General features: G+C 35.2%; 1 protein-coding gene across 1 annotated transcript in view; it reads right to left on the reverse strand.

The window, feature by feature from the left end:
- Window positions 1–23503, reverse strand: part of LOC137032389 (adhesion G protein-coupled receptor E3-like) — a 34630-nt gene extending 11127 nt beyond the window's left edge. The window contains exons 1-12 of the mRNA XM_067404145.1: window positions 23431–23503; window positions 20591–20977; window positions 20460–20504; window positions 16140–16523; window positions 15999–16055; window positions 14019–14050; window positions 9647–9712; window positions 9325–9517; window positions 8533–8652; window positions 5290–5465; window positions 5014–5175; window positions 4732–4938 (exon numbers count right to left, since the gene is read on the reverse strand). Coding sequence (XP_067260246.1) covers window positions 4732–4938; window positions 5014–5175; window positions 5290–5465; window positions 8533–8652; window positions 9325–9517; window positions 9647–9712; window positions 14019–14050; window positions 15999–16055; window positions 16140–16523; window positions 20460–20504; window positions 20591–20977; window positions 23431–23503 — 1902 coding nt within the window. The remainder of the gene's footprint in view (window positions 1–4731; window positions 4939–5013; window positions 5176–5289; window positions 5466–8532; window positions 8653–9324; window positions 9518–9646; window positions 9713–14018; window positions 14051–15998; window positions 16056–16139; window positions 16524–20459; window positions 20505–20590; window positions 20978–23430) is intronic.
- Window positions 23504–26661: the final 3158 nt, after the last annotated feature.

Here is a 26661-nt window from a genome sequence, read left to right on the forward strand (position 1 = left end):
TGTTTTGTACCTTTATAATACACTGACAGTCACCAAACACAGTGGTGATGAGAGTCACATGATGAATCAAAGTTCATCACAAGCAGCTTTTCCACAAGCTGAGGAAGACAATACTAATATATAGAAGGTGCACACAGTGTCATTCACACACACACTAAACACCATCATGGTAACATGCATGAAATTTTAAAAATGCAATAAACATTAATTTAACAACATTAGATGTAACATAAAACCCTAATGTACATAACTGATTAGAAAAAAATGAGAAAAACTAAGAAGAAACAGAGTTATTTCAATGAAAATATATCAAATGTGAAGTGTCACGCAGGGAATTGTGGGAATGTCAATTTACGGTTTTTCACTGTAAATTTTACAATGAATTGTTATTTTTCACGTCCAAAAACTGTGAATTTAACGGTATTTTACCGTAAAATTACATTAAATGTACCGTTAGATCTATTACAGTTATTCACCGTATATAGTACGGAAACTTTCTGTAAACCAATCAACAGTTTTTCACCGCAGCATTTTTACAGTCTTTTACTGTTAAAATCACGGTCATTTTTTACAGTGCACTTTAGATGCAGAAAAAGCTTTTGACAGAGTCAATTGGAACTTTTTATTCACCACATTACAAAAATTTGGCTTTGGTGAGTCGTTTATTAATTGGGTTAAAATTTTAAACACAGCACCATCTGCCACAGTCACAACCAATGGACTAACATCACAAAGCTTCACACTGCACAGGGGGACTAGGCAAGGATGCCCACTCTCTCCTTCTTTATTCACCATCTTCATTGAACCCTTAGCAGCAGCCATCCGTCAGAACCCACTCATCAGAGGAATCCACACACCTCAAACACAACATAAGATTAGTTTATATGCTGATGACATTTTACTCTTTCTGCAAAATCCTCAATTATCTCTGCAAGAAATAATTAAAACCATTGATTTATACTCTACAATATCAGATTATGCAATAAATTGGAATAAATCTACAATTCTTCCATTACATCAAACCAAATGGGATGTGGTAGCCCAGGTATCACCTATTCCTCTATGCACAGGACACATCACTTATTTAGGTGTTAGGGTTTCCTCCAGGTTGTCAGAGCTGACTGGACTCAACTTCACTCCTCTACTGAAAACAATAGAAGACGACCTTCACCGCTGGCACAACTTACCACTTTCCATTCAGGGCAGAATAGCTATAATCAAAATGACAGTACTTCCAAAAATAAACTATTATTCTCAATGATCCCAACCCAACCCTCTCTCAATTGGTTCAAATCTTTAGACTCCATCATTACCCGATTCTACTGGAAAAATAAACCCCCTCGGATAAAATTAAGCACTTTACAAAAACCCAAATCCCTAGGAGGATTAGAAGCGCCACATTTTTACCATTACTCACTAGCAAACCAACTTCAATACATATATAAATGGATTCACCCCACTCAATCAGACATTATATGGCTAGACACAGAACAATCACTCTGCGAAAACTTGCACATATCAGACATCCCATTCCTTAGCCAGTCCATTAAACGCCACCCATGTTTCAAAGCATTGACAATAGCCTCTGCTCTGACAGTCTGGTGGAAATATCATCAAATCACAAACTCCAATCAGGCCCCATCTAAACTCACCCCTCTCTGGAACAACCCTGATTTCACAAGTAACAAAAAAACACTTAATTTCCATAAATGGGCACAAAAGGGCATCACACATATAAATCACATCTTTCAGTCTAACAACTTTGTTTCATTCTCCTACTTAGTCCAAGAGTACGGTATCGGGAGCAATCAATTCTTGAATTATCTGCAAATAAAATCAGCCGTGTTATCCGAAATCAACAATAGAACTATCAATCTTCACCTTCCTACCGCATTAGCAGATTTAGTTAATATATCCTCTCCGAAAAAATTACTTTCCAAAATATACAAAATTATAACTAATTCAAATAAAACCTTAACTTTACCAACAATTAAATGGGAAGAAGACCTTTCGATTGCTCCTGATACCGACTTCTGGACTCAAATCTGTAAAAATATTTATTTCATGACTAAAAACGCCAACCTTCAACTCATACAGTACAAGACTCTTCATAGAACACACTACACTGGGGAAAGGCTGTCTAAAATGGGATTCACATCAGAAATTTGCTCACATTGCTCACAAAACTGCCCAGACACATATATCCACGCCACATGGCACTGCCCACCCATTAAACACTTTTGGAAAGACGTCACTGAATCCCTGTCCCGCCTCATAGGCTGCCACATCCCATTATCCCCCTCCCTCTGTCTACTGGGCGATCTATCAACTTTCAATCAGGAAATAACAAACAAAAGGATGCTTCTTGTAGCCCTAACCATCGCCAAGAAAACTATCTTCTTGAACTGGAAATCCCGAAACACTATTCACATAACGCACTGGAAAAATTTGCTCATAGACTACATCTCTTTAGAATATTTTTCATCTCATTACAACTGTATATCGGAACCACAACACTCCAGATCAGACCTCCTTCAACTATTACAAATCTGACACACTCATCCTGTTCAATCATGCATTCATTTATTATTACACATATTTATACAAGGTTTTAGTAATATTGTGAGTATTTTCATTATTATTATTTTTATTATTATTATTAATTATTATTGACGTTGTTATTTTACAGAAACATTTAGCAGTGCTGAAATGATGATGATGTGATGATGTTTTGCTTGTTTTGCTTGATATAAGGATGGTAATGGTATAATGTATATTTTTAATAATTAAAAAATGAATAAAATAATAATGGGAATAATAATATAAATATCTAAAACATAAAAATATAACCAAATCAAACCAACACCTAACATATACCACACATGATTTTAATGCACCAAATGATGATTTTAATGCACCACACCCCTCTTTTAATGCACCACCTCAGCTTAGGCATACCTACAAATAGTAATTGTACTGTGAATGAGAAGGAGGAAAAAAAAAAAAAAAAAAAAAAAAAGAAGCACACTGACACAGAAACTAGGAGAGGTGTGGTATGTGTTAAGGTATGTGTCATGATTTCATTATAACTGTTAATAATAAAAATAATAATAATTATTATTATTATTATTATTGTCATTATTATTATTATTATTATTATTATTATTATTATTGGTATCACTGTCCTGTCATCGCAAAACATCATCATCGCCATCTTTAGCATTACTAATATTTTTTAATCACTATTGTTGTTATTATTATTATTATTATTATTATTATTTATTAATTTTATTATTATTATTGTTGTTGTTATTAATGTTATTGTATTGTTACTATTGCAGTTGTATTGTCAATACAAAATTATGTCCATTACCATATTTAGTATTACAATTATCACTGTTGCCATTATTACTGATACAAATGTTATTGTTGTTACTATTATTATTATTATTATTATTGATTTTACTTTTTCTGTCAACACAAATATTTTCATCACCATCTTCAGTATTAGTACCACTTCTGTTATTATTATCAATGTTATCTATGATTGTTACTGATATTACTACTGCCGTCAACACAACTTATCATCACCATCTTTAGTATCATTATAATAGTCATTACTGTTATTACCATTACTGATACTACTGTTGCCAGCATCACAAAATATTATCAATATTAATATACATGCTATTACTGTTTAAATACTTCTACTATTACTACTATTATTTGTCATTTCTGCTTAGTTTTCATTGCTGTTACTATCACTGCTGTTTTATTGTTGTTTTTGTGTTTTGTTGTTGTGTTTTGTGTTCACCCTATGTTGTAAGTTTTGCACTCCTAATAAAAAATAAAAAATAAAAAAAATTATACAGATTTGGAACAACTTGAGGGTGATTAAAGGATAGAATTTTCATTTTTGGATGAACTATCCCTTTAAGACAGTTGTAGTTCTTGTTTCTCTGTTCATCTATTTTTTCTGTTCTTGTTGTTCCTCCTCTTCTCTTTAGTGATTCTGCTTGTTAACAGCAGGTGTTCATCATTAATGCTCGATCATCACTTACACATTCCCTTAATTATCTCACTGCAACACAGCATCAATGTTACTTTTACTCTTTGTAGTGTGGACACTAGAGGATGTTCCTGTAGGGTTGAAAGGGTTAAAGGTGCAACATAAAAAGACACACCCACAAAATGTAGTTTAATAGTAACAAACTGTACATTTAAAAAACAGTTATATAATGGCAACACTGTTGCCAGTAGTTTAATGCAAAATTGAGTTTTGTGGCTCACCATTGTGCTGAAGAGTAGAGCCTGTGCTTAAGTTCAGGAGAAGATCAAAAACTGTTGATGATATGCTGTTTGTTGCTTTATTTAATAGATAGTGATTGTATAGTTGCTGATGCAGTAAAAATCTCTTTATTTAAGATGTTTTTAGTGAACTCTAATGAAATAACTTTGCAATAATAATATACTCACATTATTAGCATTATATAAATATTAGTTTATACATTTAAATGGCAGTCTGACAATTAAAGACAGTCCGTTTCTGCAAATTAAATGAGGTGACTCGAGTTTTAATTTAGTGAATGGTTATCTTTATAGTAACATACTGTAGTTTACAGTAAATAACTGTACAATCAACAGTAAATAACTGGCAACAGTGTTGCCAGTATTTTACTGTAAAAAAGCCCGGCAAGTTCTAACAGTGTAGGGCTCCTTCATCAATCTCACCTGCTGAGGGCGTATGAGTCTCAGGAACTGTTGTGTGAGCAGGAACAGAAGGTGAGCCAACAGAAGACTGATGCAGATGTTGATCCGAGCCACATTGTTCACTCCAGGACTCCACTGACAAAGGGCAAAGGTCAACAGGGCCAAACTGAAGAACACCAGCCCCACGATCACACACACCAAATTCAACAGATCCAGCAGTGAGTCGTTCTGAGAAAACATGTCAGAGTACATGAGTGCCAAATCTGTGCTGTTCTTCAATGGTCACTATAAATGTTCTCGTACCTCTGGTGGTCTGCTGGTTTGCATGATGAGAGCGAATGTCGACAGATGGACACAGGAACACACAGTGTTGCTGCTGTTGGTCTCTAAAACAGAACAACCATCTACAATCCACTCGCTGATATTCCAGTACACACAGGACAGAGAACCGTTGGGGTCGAACTCCTGCAGAAAGAAGAAAGAACATGCAGAAAATATTACATTATTACATATTACATATTATGTTTTCAGATGTTCATCAGTTCTCAGGTTGGACAGAAACACATTTCAGTCTCTCACTCTGATGTGTTTGAGGGTGAAGTTGACTGGTTTGGTGAGTTTAGTGTTGGTGGTTTTGGGAAGAGTAGCTGAGATCACAGTGGACATCATGGTTTTAATCGTGTCATTTGATGTGTTGAAGAAGTCGGGCTTCAGTAGATTCTCCATTTTGTTGTAGCTCATGAAAGCCACAGCAGCTGATCCTGTGTGACAAAAACAGAAATGCAAAACTAGCCTTACAAAAAAGTAGTATACTTCAAGTTAATTTGATTAAGTATACTTAAGTAATTTTCAAGTATATTTTGAAGTATACTTTAGTAAGTATAGTAGTATCAATGTACTAGTAGTAAACTTGTAAGTGTACTATTTTAATACCGCTTGGGACTAAATTGGCCCAATTGAAGTGTTTAAGTGTACTATAAGTGTAACAGTAGTAAAACTTTAAGTACACAACTAGTTCACAGCTACGTTTCTCATTTGTACTGCATCTGTACTACAAGTATACTAGTAGTTTACTATTTTAATACTAGTAGTACATTTTTAGTATATGAAAGTACACATTGAAATATACTCAGTAAACTACTAGTTTGGTGCAAGTATACTTGTAAGTTTTCTTTAAGTGAACATGACATCCCACTTATAGTTTACTTTTTGTGTATTATTTTTGCACTTTAAGTATACTACTATGTAGGGCTGGGCGATATGGCTGAAAACTGTATCACGATATTAGTGTTTCATATCGGTCGATATCGATAATTATTGATATTTTTTATGACCAATTTAAAATAAGGACCAGGAGAAAAATATATTACATTTAAACATTTTTATTTTAAACTTAACCTTCCTCTGATCATAATCCCCTCAGTTATTAAAACAGAAATGTCAACAACCATGGAAAACTCAAATAATTAAAATGTGAACATAAGTCTAAAGTAGGGTGACCACCCGTCCCGCATTTTGCGGGACAGTCCCGAAATTAGGAGCCGCAAGACTTAGGCCTAAGTAGTGTCCCGCATTTCATTTATGTCTGTAATTTTTTTTCATCCCTGAAATTACAATACCACAGTAAGAAATATAATAAAAACTCTGAGCATTTAAAATTTGTGCAGCCGTCATATTCTAGCTGTGAAAATAACCAACCAGCGCAATCATAGAGAGAGGTTTTCCCGCTGATGACAACTGAGTGGACAGCGCAAAGAGCAGGCCTCAACAAAGTCAGTAAAAACAACGACACCAGCAAGGATTTCATCTTCCGTACTGGATAAGAACCTCAAGAGCTGCTCAAAGCTGCCCAAATCGATGATTTAAAGCATGTAATCATCCATCCTGATGCTAAATATTTCCAACGAACGGCGGCGATCAAGCGCCACACACGGAAATGGTCGAGCACCTACAGAAAAACGAGATATTCTCCATTTGTTTTAACCAATACAAAATTGCGAAATTCAGACACGACTTTCTTCTCACGTTAATATTTCATTTAATGTGGGTTCTATGGCGTTATTATATTGAAAAATGTCGAGAGCGCATCAAATGCGCGAGCAATCTCTCCACTCACAGGCGGATTCCCTTGCACAAAACTGGACGCGCGCGCGCTCTCGCTCAGATATTACATCTGCGCGCTCAAACTTTTGTCCTCCTGCATGTGCAGCTGTGAATCTAGAACTGTCTTCTCTCCACGATTTAATGTTGCCATAAGCGCAACATTATAGTGTGGGCACCCACCGGCAGAAACATTAATCGGCGCATATGCCAAGTTTGCCAACAAATGTAAATCAATATTTACATAGCGTAATAGCTGTAAATGTATAGCGTGTCACTCCCTACGTTGCTAGGTTACCAGAGAGCGAGTGCCTTTGTTAATGCAACCAAACATGCTTCGCAACCTCTGTTTTCTTCCGACGAAGAATAAAAAAATATCGAACACATTTTTTATTGATATCGATCACGTGTCTATCGCGATACATATCGCTATCGTTTTATCGCCCAGCCCTATGTTCCTATTTAGGTAGCCTATTATTTTTATATCGAAATATGTTTAACTGTACTTTAACTCTTTCTATTTTAAAAACATTTTATTCTAGCTTCATGAATCCTTTTTGATCAACACTTAAATGTGGGTAAGTTTTTTTTTCTTCTTCTTCTTTTTTTTTTTTTTAAAAAAGGAAACATTTTAAACAAAAAGCTGAGATGTGGAGTAGAACGACCCTTACGAAAAACTAGTATACGTCAAGTTCATTTGATCAAGTATACTAAAGTAATGTTCAAGTATAATATCAATGTACTAGTAGTAAACTTGTAAGTGTACTATTTTAATACCGCTTGGGACTAAATTGGCCCAATTGAAGTATATGTTTAAGTGTACTATAAGTGTAACAGTAGTAAACTTTAACTAGTTCACATTTGTACTGCATCTGTACTAAAAGTGAACTTATACTACTTTACTAGTAGTTTACTATTTTAATACTAGTAGTAGCTACATTTTTAGTATACGAAAGTACACTTTGAAATATACTCTCAGTAAACTGCTAGTTTAGTGCAAGTATACTTTTAAGTTTTCTTTAAGTGAACATGACATCACACTTATAGTTTACTTTTTATATATTATTTTTGCACTTTAAGCATACTTCTATGTTCCTACACAGCAAAAACTGCAGTGTTAAATTAACTCTCCAGGGAGTACAGGTGAGACCATACTCAAGAGTGTTAAAGTTAATGAGATAATTAAGTGATTAATTGAGTGACGATTGAGCATTATTGAAGACACCTGATGATAACAAGCAGAATCACCAAAGGAGAAAATCACAATTTTTAAGCCACCATCGTGGAGATGAGGGTTTGCTTTAGTTGGGCTCTTGACCCTTGACTTGTTAAAATAAAGTTTTGTTTGGGCTGTTTTAACTGAGTTATAACATCCAGACAAACAAGTGGAAAAAATGGTCAGGTGATGTTGGTTATGTTTTTACATAATCATTATTTGGTCTGAATATCTGAGCTCATTTAGAGTTCAATCTCTGAGTTAGAGTTATGTTATAAGTCAAGTATATTTAAGTATACTTAAGTACATAAAGTATATTTCTGAGAAGTATGTAAAAAGTAGACTTATTTTTAGTTTAAAAGAAGTGTACTTATAGCACACTTGAATGAATTTCTTCTTCATAAGGGTATGTAAAAACAACAATGAAAACAAAACCTATAAGTGTAGATTAGTGGTATGATGTCTCTTTCTTTTCTTATTAAATCAAACTAAAACATCTCACATACTTGTTTCATTGTTGTTCTTGGCGATCCCAATGAGATCAATGTCCACAGAAGAATTTGTCGTGTCAAGTCGAGGGATTTTATCTAAGGTGACCTGTGGTCCAACCATGAAGACTTGTCCCTCTAAAAATAAATATTCTGTTATGTGCTATATTAATTTATTTACTAATATATATATATATATATATATATATATATATATATATATATATATATTTATATATATATAGAAAGTAAATTTCAATCATTCCATTTGCACAAACGACAAACAAATAAAATGACTATTCACTTTTTTTCATTTCTGATGAAGTTTAAACACTTCAGGTTTACTTTCATTTATTCTGCTCAGTGAATAAATGTAAGCACTATTAACTGTTAGGTCATCAGGAGGTCAAAGGTTAGATCTTAAAGCACACTGTAAGTTTCTTTGTTTCCAAATCCACATGTCCAAACTGTCCTTAAAATCAAACATTTTTCATATTTTTTCAGGATGTGTTATTTTCAGGACACAACCATTCCATCTGGCGTGTCTAATTTGACGAGCTTCTACCAAATAATGAATAAATTTGCACCAAAATACTGACCTTTGACATCAACGACAAAAGATAGAAAAAGTGTTTTCTGCTCTTTTAAAACATTTGTATCTCTTCACAATTATATACAGTAGTTACTGAAGCTGCATTAATTATTGTTGCCGTCGGTCATCTGTGATCCTCTGCTGCTTTCAAGACTATAAAAACTCCCTGACATCATATATAATCTTTCATCATCAATAATAACTGTTTCTCCACTTACCTACAGCGGCAAGAGTAAAACTGACATTGTCACTTGTGTCTGTAGGCTTCACCAATGTAGAGATGAGTTTCTCGCTGGTTTTTAACATACTGTTTCCTTGGGAGGCGAGTTCAGCTGGGCTGACTGATGATGATGATGACTCTAAAATCTTCTCTGAAGCGTTGAAGGCAATAGTCAAAATGTTGGTCACAGTCTAGTTTATTGATCAGATAAATAGAGTCACAGTAAATGTTTTTACTGTTTTGTCACTCATCTATTATCTACAGTCTGTAACTGACAAATATTTGATTTTATCATTTTTCTCTTGAAGACTTACAGTGACAGAGAGCACTTGAGATGCAGAGATGTTCTCGATCTGCTCAATTAGATTTTGGAAACAGTTCTGACTCTGAAATCACAATTGTGAAAGCAGTATTTGTTGATTTTGATCATGTTTTTCAATATTAACAGAGAACCTAACATGTATTGTTACTGTACTGAAGAACACTGTGAAGATCCTTCAGTGATGTTATACAGACACACAACACACATCTATCAAAAATAAATAGAAAAGCACATTCATATTTCACATAACAGTTATGCACAGTTAATTGCACTACTCTTTGGACTAATTAGCTGTTGCATAAAATATCCCCATTTCCATTCCATGTGTTGTAGAGAGCAAAATTGCCAGTTCCTGAAAAACTGGCTCAAAACATTAATATAACTAGAATGTACACTTCCTGAAGAAAATGTGAATGGTGCTAGCAGTGGCAAAACTCGACACTCTTGATTAGCATGATGCTAACATGATTACTGTCCTGCTAGCATGTTTTTAGCAAAATCTAGCTATTCACTGCTAGCATGTGTAGCATGTTGCAAGTCCAGTTTGCTAGCATGAGTCAAAAGAGCCAACCCTCATGTCTCTGCAACGTTTTGATACAGAGATATAGGTCTTGCAAAACGGTTGCTAGGGTACTCTGTTTCGTTTCTACACTCTTAAAACAGATGTGTTAAAATGTGTCCTTAACTAGACACACGGGTGTGTTAAAATATAACACAGATTGTGTTGTTTTTGTGTTAATTTTAACTCAACCAGTGTGTTATTTTTTCTTAATACAGGCATAAAATATTTAACACACTAATGTGTGTGTGTGAGAGAGAGAAACGACACTGTGTCCAACACAACATGTGTTAACTATCATCCAATCACATTGCTGCTACATCACTCCACAAGCCGTTAAGCAAGTTTGTGCCTCTTTCTTCATTGGCGGATGACTTAACACACGGGTGTGTTAAGATATAACACAGGTTGTGTTAAAAACAACACAACCTGTGTTATATCTTAACACATCCGTGTGTCTAGTTAAAGACAACACATGTTGTGTTACTTTTTTTAACTCAACCAGTGTGTTATTCTTCTTAACACAGGCAGTGTTAAAATATTTAACACACTAATGTGTCATAAATCACACAATTTGTGTCATAGATGTGCTATTTTTGACCAGTTAAAATGAATGCAATACACACTCTTAGAAAGGATGTGTTAAAACTGACTCAAAATGTGTTCAATTCTTACACATCAGTGTGTGAGTTTAGGGACGACACTTGTGTTAATTCTGACACATTCACTGAGTCAATGATTTTAACACAGTAAATGTGTCAGGAAGGTGATCTGCTGTTAACAAGCAGAATAAAAGGAGAAAATCACAATTTTTAAGCCACCATCGTGGAGATCAGTGTTTGCTTTAGTTGGGCTCTTGACCCTTGACTTTTTAATATTAGATTTTGCTTGGGCTGTTGTAACAGCTAGTCAAGCAAACAGAAAAGACAATCAGGTGGTGTTGGTTATGTTTTCACATAATCATTATTTGACCTGAATCACTGAACTCATTTAGAGCCCAATCTCTGAGTTAGAGTTACATTATTGATTACAGCAGCACTGTGATTCTACAGCACAAGATCAGCTTTATCAAAATAATCTGAAGGATTTCTCAAAAGTTGTTCTGATTTAAAAAAAAAAAAAAAAAAAAAGCTCTTTCATTTAAACACACAGACATCAAGAATCAGCCTGTGAATCTCAACAATGGTGAGAATAATAAAGCATGTTGCAGTGCATGCTGGGAGCCACCAATTAAAATTCATCTATGGCTCCCATCATGCATTGCTGCATGAATAAATTATGAGCTTAATTGTCTTAATTTAATTTCCTTTATTCTCACTATTTTTTTTTCTTTCTCTGTTTTATGTGACTTTTTAGTAGCTTCTTTTCTAATGTTTCTAAAATCAGAATATGTTGCCTGTCACCACTGTTGAGATTCACAGGCTGATTCTTGATGTCTGTGTGTGCCTAAAAGCAAGGTTTTTTTTTTTCTTTTTTTGATCAGAACAACTTTTTAAGAAATACCTTTGAATTATGTAGAAAAAGCTGATCTACTGCTATAATCAATAATATAAATCTAGCTCAGAGATTGGGCTCTAAATGAGCTCAAGACAAATAATGATTATGTGAAAACACCTGAAACCTGATCATCTTTTCTCTTTGCTTGCCTGGCTGTTATAACACACAACAGCCCAAACAAAATCTAAAATTAAAAAGTCAAGGGTCAAGAGCCCAACTACATCAAACACTCATCTCCATGATGGTAACTTAAAATTGTGAATTTTTCCTTTGATTCTGCTTGTTAACTGCAGATCACCTTCCTGACACATTTAATGTGTTAAAATCATAACACAATGAATGTGTCAAAATGAACACAAGTCCACCGATGAAGAAAGAGGCACAAACTTGCTTAACGGCTTGTGGAGTGACGCAGCAGCAATGTGATTGGATGATAGTTTAACACATGTTGTGTTGGACACAGTGTTGTTTCTCTCTTTCTCTCTCTCTCTCTCTCTCTCTGCACATGATCAACTTAAATTGACACAAAAATGTGTTAAAATAGCAATAACACAAAAAATGTGTTATTAATTAACACATCCTTTTTGAGAGTGTAGGGTGTGGCTTGGCATCTACCAGTGATGATGCACCAAAGGCTGCTTGCCAATATAAGCCAACCGCCATGTTTCTACGATGCTCTGATGCAGAGATGTAGGTCTTGCAAAACGGTTGCTAGGGTACTGTTTGGTTGCTAGGGAGTGGCTTGGCAGCTGCCAGTGATGATACTCCAAAGGCTGCTTGCCAGTATGAATGATATAAACCAACCCCTATGCCTCTATGATATTCAGATTTGAAGAAATCCCTCTTTGGATTTGGGTTGCTAGGGTGCTCTAAATGATTGCTAGGGTGTGTCTATGAAGTGTTGAAGGTGATTCACGATTGGCTGTTTGCTGCCCTGAGTCAAACGAGCCCAACCTCATGTTTCTATGACACTTTCATCCAAAGATATTCCTTTGATCTTTTTCAATGGAAGTCTATGGAACTTGTTGCTATGGTGCTCTATATGGTTGCTTGGACGTGGCTTGATAGCTTAACAATGATCCTGAGAGACTGATTGGTTCCCTGAGTAAAATGAACCCATCCCCTTATCTCTATACGATTGTTAAGTTTGACGTCACGTGGCAGCGCTTCCGGGTCCAAACGCTTTATCTCATACCACAAGATACCACAAAACAGCAAACAGTGCTAATATACACACACAATGCGATGTAGTACTACCAAAAAATTATAATCATAACCTTTATCTCCATACCAAAATCCCAGATGGCCAGACAGTGATTCATCATTTATAAATCGTTAAAATATTAATGTCTGTGACGCTGTGAGCACGGAGACTGTTGTGTAGACTGTATGTATTTTAAATGTTTAACTTTTTAAAATTTTAAATGTTTAATATGAATAAATAGCGCTCATAAACGGCTGTCGAGATGGCATTCTCAAGTGAAACAAGTCGAGGCTTGGACCCAGAAACAGTGTTCCTTACTTTACGACTTAACAAGCGGATGACATTGTGATCCAGAGTTATGTTCAATACAAAATCCCTATGTAATTTCCCACAGTAGGAAAAACATATTGGTTCATGGGCACAGCTTCATCATAAGTATGTCTGCAGGCGATTCTTGCACCCCAGGGGTACAACTTACACTCCATTTTGAGGTATGGTCTTACAGAGCCTGCCAGCCTCCTCAAACGTGGTAACCTTGTTAGGAGCTATGACTCATCAAAGTTTGTTACAATGTTAAGTCTATGGGATTTTACCGGCCATTTTTCGCCCACTGGACGAGCATCATACACCCAATCGCTTAAAAAAGTCATAGCACACCATTCCTCAATAATCCTTACGATTTGACACCTCATTCGTGGGTCTATGACAAACGCTGCGGAACGAGTTACAAAATTTTGTCCAGAAGAAGAATAAGTATGCTAGAGAACAATAATGATGCTTCGCCTTTGGCAAGCACCATTAAAAATGGAAGCTGCTTCAACCAGACATGAAACACAATAATGAACACTGTCATGTTATCTTTTGTTTGGATGCCTGATGTTTATGATTGTGTGTAACAGGTCAGGGAAGTAATTATACCAAAATCATTTTGATGGCAGGCATTTCAGAATGACTAAAACTAAATTTTAGATTGTGTGTGATTAAATTGATTAGTTCAGTTATCACATAATCTTATGCAATATCCCATAAAATACATGGGTGGAAACATGGCTATTGATAGGAGCTGTGAGTTCAACTCTAAAAAAAATCTATTTCAGAAACTCAACTTACGTTACATTCAACTGGCAGTGTTATATTTATACCTGCAATGAGAGAAATCAGCATGAAGATAATAATACAATACAGCTGTGAATGAAAATTCAGCAGGGTCAAACAAAACTTAATTAAAAAATAACCAATCTCATAAAGTCCTTGTATCCATTTGTAGCGTTTTATTATTTTTAACTTAGTCCAGAGTGAAAGTCAGTCAGTGTCTCACTTTAAGGCTTCGTTACGTCATAACTGTTTCGAAACATTTCGAAATTTCAATGGTTCACCGCTGGGGGTGATCTCTGTGAACCCATGAATCATGCAAAGTCACTGAGATCACCCCCCAGCGGAGGAGCATTGATCAAGTGTCTATCTATTACCCAAGTATGATAAGGCTGCGTTTACGCTGGCCAAAAAATCGGATATGGTCAAAAGATCGTATCTGTGCATTAAGACTTGCAGTGTAAATGCAGCCTTAAGTGTCTAAAATTACACAATTGTTGACATCTTAATGAGGTATTTGTATAGTATAAAGTAATAATAGTAGTTAATAGTCTCTGTTTAGCTGACCCATCCATAGAATAACAAGCCCTGAAAATTGATAAAAGAATACATATTATACAAACACTTAATATTTAATGGTATTAGATGATTAATTATTCCATCTTATAGATTATACTTTCAATAAAACATTTGCAATAGATTTGTAAAAGCTGTTTTTATGCATGTTTGGCATGAGTTTTTGTTGCATTTACACGGTTTTGGCCCGCAGGGGTCATCAGCGTGTGGCGTTTCGAACGCTTCGAAACAGTGAATAATTTTGCGAAGCAATTGGTTCAATTGATTCGATGCTTTGAAAAGCTTTGTTTCTCCTATCACTACTTAGTGGTACAAAATATCTCCAGTAACTAAGATGAGGTGATGTGTAGGTTACTAATGTAACCACCGTTGTCACGGATTGCTCTGAGACTTTAGTAAGATCCAAGTGCAGCTCTATTGGAATATCCATAATTGTAGTCCAAAGCCAGGCAAGAGTCAAAACACATGTAACCAGTCCAAAAATCAAGAAAACAAAACAGCAAGAGTGTTCAGAAGTACAAGTAACAATAGTAAAACACCGATGATCATGACTGAAACAAACGGGGTATAAACAGGCAGAAACTAACAACATGAGTGAAGACAGCTGTGTGCAATGATCAGTGATGAGTCTGGGACAAAGGATTATGGGAGATGGAGTCTGATATAGTGAGGCAATAGTCCGGGGTGGAGTGCCCTCTGGTGGCTAACATGGGCACTCCAGTGGATGATCATGACAACCAACTTAGGGCTGCCAGCACAGGGACCCTGAGAATTTGCTCATTGGCAAAACGTTGGCCCCTTAGCACTGGCCCTGCACGGGCAGCCCTCACTTAGCCTCCAGGAAGCCTTAGCACTGTTTTATTGAAAATAATAAAGTTTGAAGGCACTGTTATGGAGGTAAGCGCTTGCTTTAAATGGGCTCTTGACCCTTGACTTCTTAACTTTAATTTTTCATGGCTGCTGTAAATTTGTGTTTCTGAAGCACATCTGTTATAACAACAGTTGTGAGAATTAAAATTAATTGTAGAGGCCTGATTCACCCAAAGTCTGATTCTTTGAGGACATTATTTAGATTTAATAATTTCACATTATAGTAGCTTTAGAATACCACTGCATGAATTTTTGCCCTGCTTAAATATTTTGAAGTCATTATGCAGAAATTATTCAGAAAGGATTATGTAGACTCACACAGACATCAAGAGTCAGCATATGAACCTCAACAATGGTGACAATCAACAACAAGCCTTTTTTTTTTGTGACTTTAGTAACTTGTTTTACGATGTTCAGAGTTGATCTGAATATTTTGTTGCACATTTCACACACTCTTTATCCCTCACCATAACCTAGAAATGCAAACAGTACACTTGTTCAATTCTAGTGATCAAAACACAATCCAGCAGAAGAAACATCATACTACATTACCAGCTGAGGTAGTCTCTGGTGTGACTGTTGTATCGGTGCTGCTGATGTTAGTAACAACTGAAAAAAACAAACAAAAAAAAAAGACTGATGACTATGAATCAACAAACACACAGTGAAAAGAGCTCATGTTAATATAATTACCTGCACAGTATGCTAAATCACAGTAAGTTGGTTTAACCAGCTCATAGACATAGTAATTGCCTGGACAGGCTTTGACTCTAATGGGAAAAGACCCGTAATAGCAGCAGTAATTGTTCCAGTGACCGCAGACATCTCGAGTGACGACTCCATCCTCAACTGTTGGGTGTCCATCAGGTATCCACAGTGTGGTAGCAGTGCCACAGCTATACTGAGCAACACACGTGTCTGGGACCTTTGCATTCTGACCCCGAATGAAGAGACGATACCAGCCGCTCCAGGTGACAGACCTGTCACACATATAGGAGTTTGACTGCTGACTGATGTTGGCTCTCCATGGATTGTCCAGCACAGTGTAGTTGTAGCAGGGGTCAACAGAGAGATTAACTGTAATAAAAAAACAAAAAACAAAATATATATACAGATATATATATATATATATATATATATATATATATATATATATATATATATATATATATAGATTGAAACGAGCCTTCTGTTTTATCAACACAAGTCAATACACTGAAAGATAACAAAAGAAGTAACTTGGGCAGGAAACAGTCTTTCACTGAGTCAGACACCAATTGCGTAGCAATAGTGGTTCTCTCTAGGCCTGATCGATAGTTTCCTGCTCAACTCCTTGGTATGATTTATGAATAGAATTGGTTGCAAAGTGTATAGAATTGTGATTTTATTGTGGCATAGAGCTTGCAGTTCTTTAGCACAGTTCTTTAGTAATTGTTGATTATAACTAATTGTTACTAGAATTATAGCATATGGATTTTACTGTACCAATCTTTTTAAATGACCACAAATTACTTCAAAAGCAATAAATGCAGTTGACACGTTTTTAAAAAAAGATTGGTACAGTAAACAATTTTCAAAATTTGGATTTCATAGGAACAATTATGTTAAAGGGGTGGTATAATGCCATTTTTACAAGATGTAAAATAAGTCTCTGGTGTCCTCAGAGTGTGTATGTGAAGTTCTAGCTCAAAATACACCACAGATCATTTTTATAGCATGTTAAATTTGTGACTTTTTGAGGGTGAGCAAACACACTCCATTTTTGTGTGTGTCCCTTTAAATGCAAATGAGCTGTTGTTCCTAAGAGGGCGGGGTTTCAAGAGCTCATGTTAGCACAGTGTTTGCAGCATAGACATATAATAAACACTAGACGCCCCATTGGCCGCTGGACCGTACGTCAACGGCGCCGCCATGTTGTGCGGGGCAACGTTCGCATTACGCTCATAACTGGAATTGAGAAAAATGCCGCCTTCGTGTGCTGCTTGGGGCTGTACAAATCGCTGCACAATTGAAAACCGGTCTCGGGGAATAACCTTTCACAGGTAAGACTGAACATTTGTTTCTGGTTGTATTTGGTCATTATATAATTGATAGTAGTTGGCCACCGGAGTCAGTCAGACTAAAATAGCTAGCGATGTCACTAATTAGCTGTGAAAGTTGAGACGTGAGTTTACATGATTTCTAATATATTTTTAGCTTATGTTATTTTATAAACTAAAGTTTAAATATGCATCTCTATTTTATTAAAACCGACTTTAATGACAAGTACTCGTTACGGCTAGGTGACTGATATTTTGTTAATCTTAATCTAACCCTTACTTTAAGGTTAGTTAGTGGGCTAGCTTTTCACACATTTAAGGTTTCACAAAGACAACGAGTTGAGGAGACAGTGGTAAGTAGCTAGAAGGGAAGTTTCCTGACTCATCTACATTATTTAAAAGTTTGCCATGAAATGGTGATTTGTTTATATTTTTATTTCTTTTTCAGCCCATTGCAACCAGGGCTACACAAGCCTCAAGGAAAGCTGAGGAGAGCCTGTCAGTGGACTGTTCTCACCATTTCCAAGAGACTGATGGAAAATATATAGCATTTTGTTGTTATTATTATTATACCAATACTATGTTATTATTGTACAAGACACTATTTAATTTACTATTTTTATTATTGTCTATATTATTCTGCAATTGATATTACATTGTATTTGCGATTATTATTATACCAATACTATAATTATCAATCTATTATAGTTATGTTATATTATTGTCTATATTTTGTAAATGATACTACATGTTCTATTGCTATTATTATAATATTATTATACTATATGCTATTATCAATATATTATGATATTATATTATTGTACTTATACTATTTTATAAATGTTCTATTCATTACTATTTTATTTGTTGTATACTGTTTGTTTATTGACAATATTATATACTTTATTATTGACTATATTATTATATTATATACTACATAAACTATTTCTTATAGTGTATAACAAACTATTTACTATTCTCAATTTCTTTATTTGCATTGCACCGTAGATGTACCATATCATATGTATTACCATAAAGGATCCATCAGTTATCTTTGTTGTTGTATGTTTTTGGAGTATCTATCTGTATCATTTTAGTGCTATAAAAATACAGAAAGCAGCCTGTGTGATTTGTATTTGATGATTTTTGTTTCATTTTATCAATGGTGGTCAATTCTAAGTTCAAGAAAAGCTAAAATTGCGTTAAAGACAGAAAATCCCTTTTTTACAATAAGAACTTTATTTAATTTAATGTAAAACTTAAATTATATCTTAGTATGGGCGTTTTCACAATTCTTATGCAAGAATAAAGCAGTCAAATACATGAAAAGCCTGAGCTTTGACTATTTTTTATTAAAATAAATATTTTATATGTCTAACTATAGAGATCTTAAGTAACTAGAACTTTTTGTACACCACGTACATTATAAACCACTGAAATTGGTTGATAAATGTAAACGTTATTTTTGTTTTTATCCAGAAAAACCGCAGCTCGTCCGTTTACTTGTGTTTGTTAACAGCGCAGTCTTGCCCCGCACAATATGGCGGACTCGTTGACGTATCGCAGCAACAGTCCAAAGCGGCCAATAGGGCGTCTAGTGTTTATTATATGTCTATGGTTTGCAGCACCAATTACCTCACAAAGACTTACTGAAAATGCAGAATCTGTTCAGCCTGTTATGTTCAAACCGAAGTCGGACAATGATGGAGAGACTCAAGAAGAAGTGACAACATGTAGAATGCAACAGGACGTTTCTGAATGGTTAGTTGATGAATTTATGTAGCAGATGTGGATTTAAAGGATTAGTCCACTTTTAAATACACTTTTCCTGATAAATTTACTCACCCCCATGTCATCCAAGATGTTCATGTCTTTCTTTCGTCAGTCGAATGCCAGTCAATGGCTACTAACAGGTTGAAGGTCCAAACTGCAGTTTCAGTGCAGCTTCAAAGGGCTTTAAACGATACCAGATGAGGAATAAGGGTCTTATCTAGCGAAACAATCGGTCATTTTCAAAAACAATACAACCGTTTATGCTTTATAAACAAAATATCGCCTTAAACATACTTTCCGTTTCCACATTCTTCAAAACGCTTACGCTGAATGTTCTACGCCTTCCCTATTCTAAATCATAATAATCATAAACGGTTGTATTGTTTTCGAAAATGACAGATCGTTTCACTAGATAAGACCCTTATTCCTCATCTGGTATCGTTTAAAGCCCTTTGAAGCTGCACTGAAACTGCAATTTGGACCTTCCTTCAACCTGTTGGTAGCCATTGAAATCCACTATGTGGAGAAAAATCCTGGAATGTTTTCCTCAAAAACCTTCATTTCTTCAAGCACTTTTTCACACAGGGCCATGTGGGTTTGGATTTTGTTTTCCCTTCATAATAAAAGCCTTCATTTAAAAACTGCATGTTGTGTTTACTTGTGTTAACTTTGATTCATATTTAAATGCAAAAAAAAAAAAAAAAAAAATCAGGAAGGGGGCAAGCACTTTTTCACATCACTGTATATGCTACATGAAGATAGAACAGGTATAGTGGAGTTTGTTCTCAGGGGGCGGGGTTTATGTAAATTTTAGGGTTAGTGATGTCACCAACCCGGGAAGAAGCTTGTTGTAGTCCCTACCAGTCTTTGTTGTAGTCCTTAAACAGAGAATTCTTTAAAAGAAAATATCTCCCTTTGCTTTGAACCTTAAGCGTTGTAACTTTGCAGGTGTTTGTGCTCTAACAGCAACGTTACACACTAACTAAAGTTAAAAAAGTGAAATCATAATGAACCACCCCTTTAACAAACCCTCTTTAGTGGCCGAGAAAGGAATGGCAGCATTTTAGTTGTGCTGTGGCTAGATTGTATGTTGTTGTTAATTTATATTTGCTTCTTAAATTTAATTTTATTTGTGCACTGCTGAGCCACCGTTCATTCATCAGACCAGAAATAAGCCAACAGACACAGTGTGTTACATTACCTGTAGAGATGGTCACTGTAGAGCTGGTGTTAATGCTGCCAGTGTCTGAAAGTTTGGATGAATAGTGATTAATGAACAGAAACACAAATATCATGAATGTGTAGAAAGAGCTCATATACATACATAACTACCTGCACAGTATCCTGAACAGTACACAGCAGGACTAACCAGCTCATAGACATAGTAATTGCCTGGACAGGCTTTGACTCTAATGGGAAAAGACCTGAAAAAGCAGCAGTAATTGTACCAGTGACCACAGACATCTCGAGTGACGACTCCATCCTTAACTGTTGGGTGTCCATCAGGTATCCACAGTGTGGTAGCAGTGCCACAGTACCACTGTGCAATGCACGTTTGTGGAATATGAGCGCTCGTGCCGTTAATGAAGAGACGATACCAGCCGCTCCACGTGAAAGATGTGTCACACTTGTAGTGTAAATGGAGGACATCTGTATAATTGATGGATCTCCATGGATTGTCCAGCACAGTGTAGTTGTAGCAGGGGTCAGACAGATTAGCTGTTAATGAAAAAATAGTTTTAAAAATTAACATTCTTTTTATTTTATTCTAAAAATTTAACTAGAAGTGCTGCTGAAGACATTTACATATTTATTATTAGAAAAATATTACATCGTGAATAGGAAGCAGAGCTGCCATTCCAACAGCAATTCCAGAGCAACATTCCAAAATGAGTTTTACAGTACGAATGAGCATTACTATCTGCCGTTACAGTATCCTTTGAAAATATAGACAGTATTACTACAATCACCAGAAACAATGTTTATTTCCCAAGATTTATTGTTACAATTCTTGTCTAGTTTTCCCGTTTTGTGTTTTAGAACTCTTATGTTGAGATTTTTATTTTTATTTCTGTTTTTCACTTCATTCCACTTCCACTTCCATTACTCTTGTTTTTCACTTCCTGTGTTTGCCCTTTTCCCTAGCTCCGTGGTTTGTTTCCATAGTTACCCTTGTTTGTTGTTATTCTGATTAATTACTGTTGCATGCTAGGAATATGTTGAATATGTTATGATTTACATTTTTTGAATTGGATGTGAATTTTAGTTTTGAAAGGGGACTATATCAAAAATACATCCTAGTTCTATTGTGTTAAATGATGTTGACTGACTTTGCTACAGGTGAGCAGAAGAGTGATGTCATCAGCATGCGTCCTTGAGCAGGAGAGATGAAGAGAGCGAACGTGTACTGTTGATTGTGTGTGTGCAGGGATGGGCCGTATTTATGATACATGTATTTCAAATACAGAATAGTCATTTGTATTTGATAGGGTTGATGAAAATGGCTTTTAGTTTTTATGACATCATAAAAATGCAACCTCTGATTGGTGCTTACTCAGTGGTTTGCCCAGACTTACTGAGTTCAGAATAGATGTTAAGTTCGTTGGTGTTCGTTTTAGTAGCCTAGGCTAAATAGTTTACCAATTTACATAATGTTCTTGAAAACTATTACACCGAGCAGCAGGCCCCTATATTTATGAGTAACAATCAATTGATTAATTAGTTATAAACTAGTTGCTATGAATACAGGAGTCATCAGTTGTCTTCTAATGAATAATTTTTTTTGTCATTGAGTCAGTGTTGCTGATGCAAAGTAGGCCCTTCATTACCAAACATCAAGTAACTAGGATACAATTATAAGTCATTCGCAAACTGTTAAAAATTAAACTGGTGGTTACTTTAAAACTAACCTTCATCTGGGCGATCACAGGGATATGTGAATATTTGATCAGTTAAATCCACAATATGTACATTTTCACTGCTAGGTCGCTTATTCAGTCGCTTATCCTTGATTTTGTGGAAACATGGGATGTGTTGTTTTCACGTTGATGCAAAAACTTGGGAAAATGAGATCCAGGCAGTAGATAAAGTTGATGAAACATTATTTATTCATTACAATTAAATTTAGCCTCACACGCAAACTTTAATCGATAATGAAAATACTTAATAAAACCAAAAGGTAAAATAACCATCATAAAGGAGTAGTCAGTAGTTAATAATAAATTTAGAGTATTGTAAAATTTAGAGTATTGTATCTAATAGATGAAAATCAAAAAGAATTAAAACATTAAGACATTTGCAGATAAGAGAGAAAAAGCAGAAGCCCAGGAGAGCACAGGAGAGAAAAGCTAAATTATAATAAAAAAATCAGTCCATATTATACCATAAGCATATAGGGAAATTCCCAACCCACTCAAACTGATGTTTTTGTTAAAATAAAAAAGGTTAAATGATTTCACCCTTTACGGCTTCCACTGTTCCACTGTCGAAAATAGTTGTTTTATCCCCTAGGGAATTTTGCAAATGTCAGCAGACATATTTTGATCAGATTCAAATGAGCACCAATTCTGAAAAACACTTCTGCAGTACTTGGCAGGCGTCTAATGTCTAACCACAATCGTGTCAGCGTGACCTGTCACACCGGAACACTTGAAGAACAACTGAACATAACATACATACTCTTAAATATAAAATACGAATAACCATAAGGGTACAACAACAAGTAAATACTCGAAAATATGATAAGAATTAATATATATAAAGTATGAGTACATAAATATATGAAATCAAATGTGAAACTGATAAATCATAAGCCATAAACAATTCACATAAATATTAATAAAAATGCATGAATATAAATATTGACCATTTCGGATCCACCAACATCTACAGACAGTGGAAAAGAATCGGGATGGGACTCGGGCAGAAATCATGTTCATGGATGAGATTATTAATGTTACTCTAAGCAGAGCAGAGCGAGTGATGTTGGAGCTGAACGAGGCCGCTGGAGAGATTGATAATGAGAGACGAATGCGACACGTCTCGAGAGCAGTGGAACTTTTATTATGCTACAGTTGCCGCTTCCGCTTTTTTTGGTCTAGCGTATGTGGGGTAATGCAGCACTGTTTATCATATTAGATACTTTTGTGTGTTGAAAGTTGTTATGATGATACTCCGTGTGTTCGCTTGGCTGCTGCTATGAGACACTTGTTGCACACTGCAGTAAGGTAGATCGATATTAGTCATGGTAAAACATGGTACTCGCAGTAAATCAAGAAAACGAAATTTAAACAAGAAGCTATATAACATGCGTCGTTGGTGTTTCCATGGTTTCTACAAAATAAAATCGAGGGTAACGCAGGTATGATGTAATTGATAGGCGACGCACGGACACGCTCCATGTCCTAGTTAAAATTGCATGTTTCTCTGGATTTATATATTATTGGAAACATTTGGGATAATGTGAGTACACAAGTCAACAAAAATATATAACATTGTTCTAGTGTTTTTTGGATTTTTTAATCCAAAAATCCTACATATTGTGCCTTTAACTGGTTGCATATGTCAGATTTATTGCATGACTCGGGCAGAGAAAAGCTGTTGCTATCAAACATTGTTTAATTAATCAACTGAGTCAGTGTAATGGTGAAGGGATCGATCAAATAGGCCAATTGATGGAAGGTTTGAGAAGAAATGTCATGCTCCCTTGTAAAAGTATTTTGTAGTATTTTTAAAATACAAAAATACAGTAGTTTATTTTGACACATGGTGTGTCTGCTGTATTTTGTAGTTTATTTTGATACACTTCAAATTAAGGTATTTGGTATTTTATTTTAAAATAAATTTTAATGTATTTTTGCCCAACCCTGTGTGTGTGTGTGTGTGTGTATAGAGAAATCCTCACGTGTAAATACTAACTCCAACTTTGAACTGAGAAGAATAAAGTTGTAAAAAGGGGAAGACGGAGCCTTGTCTGTCCAGGGGTACAACATTACCATCACCTGCCCCTTGTTATCTTGTTTATTTAAAACCTAGTGTTTGTCTGGGGGTATTTCAGAAAGCAAGGTTGACTTACTGACACATACACCCTGAACTCCTGGTTGAAACTTTGCTTACTCGTATGTTTGGTCAGAGTGAAGCATGGTCTCCTCTTGTGCTAACCTTGTGTTTAGAGTCTGGGTTGGAAAACTGTTGTTTTAAGTTCATCCAAGGAAGTGTTTTATGATCATTTTGTGTTGTTAACATTGTATATATCTTGTATTTGGTGAATTTGGTGAGTACTTCTTGTTTATCCCAGATCCACATTATTGATCGTTCTCTTTCTACTGAGACATCTACATATGCTGTATTGCTTTTTGTGGGGATTTTAATGATTCATGCCAATATCAGTGTTGGATAAACTGAATCATCTGACAAAGGGATGTTTGAGTGCTACAACATACCCTAATCTGAAGACTGACTTCCTTTAAACCACTTGTTTGTTGGGAGCTATTACTTGAAATGATCTACTGGACTGTTTGCTCTGTTTGTTTAACAACTTCCTGTCTTCACCTGCCCCAATACTCAAAGAACTCCACATGAAAGCCATTTCTTTGACAATGTACAGATAAGCTTGCTTCTTAATGTATCTTTATTTCATTCTGACAACAAAGGAAACATACATGCAACTGTCTTTATGTGTTGGCCCTCTGTTTTTGGTATTTATGATGGGTTTTGTAAGGTATTTCTAATATAGACACTTTTGCAACTATTTTTGTGTTTAGCCTCATGGTTTTGTGTTTCTGGGACTGGTTCAAACATCCATGGTGTGAGATAACAATAAAATGTATATATAATAATAATAGTTCTTTATAATATTTACTACTTAGAAAGTTAAATCCGTTCTTGGAACCTCAGGTGAACCTGCTTTCTGGAATACCCCCGCTGTCAACAGAGGCCTCACTGAGCCAATGGATTTTATCAAAAATATCTTAATTTGTGTTCTGAAGATGAACGGAGGTCTTATGGATTCGGAACAACATGAGGGTGAGAAATTAATGACAGAAATTAAATTTTTGGGTGAACTAACCGTTTAATAGTTGGATTGTGTGGTTGCTTTTGGTTCAGTTTTTTTTCCCCAATGTTTGGATTTTCTTTGTCAGTTTTCCTGTGCTTAGATTTACTTTTGTTTTTTATGTTAATCAAATTATATTACTACATCTAGGTTCTACTTGTTGCCTTCTCTGAAACATCACACCTTACATTTACTTTATATTCTAATATGGATCCAAATTTAATTCCCTGAAGACATGAAGGATGCAAATCTACTGACACGCATATCCAGGCAAAAAGCCAACAGATCAATTCAAAGAACAACACATTACCAACTGTAGTCGTCTCTGGAGTGACAGCTGAAATGGCCAAATGAAGTCTCAAGACATCTGAAAATTATAATTATACAAATTAATTAACAAATGACAAAAGGCACAATGAAATAATAGTCAACTGACCTAAAAAAAGAAGAAAAAGACTAAACATTTTCAAATGCTTTAACAAACATGTAACGCAAACAGCATAATTACATATGCAGCTTTCTCTCATTCTGTGTCAGCATACAGAAGTGAAGTGTAACCGGTCAGTGTGAAGCAGCGATAATGCTATTTAAGTATAGTATATAAATATAGCATATAACACTATATAAACTAGTTTATACTTACACAGCATAACAAAGATGATAGTCTGTGCTCTTATAAAACCTGTGATGAAATACGAAAAATATATATAAACAATGTATTGGATTGTATTGCATTTTTGAGTTTGGAAAAACTAGATTCATATATTCTGTGTTCATAATTTTTGGGCAGCATGAAATATTCTTAATCATGACAAGAAAAATCACCTTTATAATGCGAGGAAGCCATTGACAATGATCAAGTTTCCTTTACATTTCCGAGGAAAAACAAAATGAGAAAAAAACAAATGAGCTTTGGCACTCATGCACGACATGTTTGTTTCTTCCTCAGTTTTAAACACACATGAACACACAATTCCATTGAAAAATTGCTAGTGAGGAATTTTGTTTCATGGTAATTTAAATACTGAATGAAAATTTCCACAAACATAGTAAGCCTAAACAAATTTCATCTCAAAACCGAAATACTTAAAAAATTGTAGATTTATGGGTACACTGAAAAAAAAAAAAAAAAATTCATACAAGTTTATAAATAATTAGTAACACAGTATTTTCTTGTAAAACACACTGCAATGATCTATTTTTACAACTTTTTGTATAGTGTACTTAATAACATAAGTAGCCTATCCTGATATTAAAATCACATACTGTTTCGACCAGTCATCAAAATTTGTACATTTCTAAAAGCGTTATGGGTTTAAGAGCCCTGACCTCGTCAGACCAAGAATTACTC

This window comes from Chanodichthys erythropterus, chromosome 12, assembly GCF_024489055.1.
Source record: "Chanodichthys erythropterus isolate Z2021 chromosome 12, ASM2448905v1, whole genome shotgun sequence".
Classification (NCBI taxonomy): domain Eukaryota; kingdom Metazoa; phylum Chordata; class Actinopteri; order Cypriniformes; family Xenocyprididae; genus Chanodichthys; species Chanodichthys erythropterus.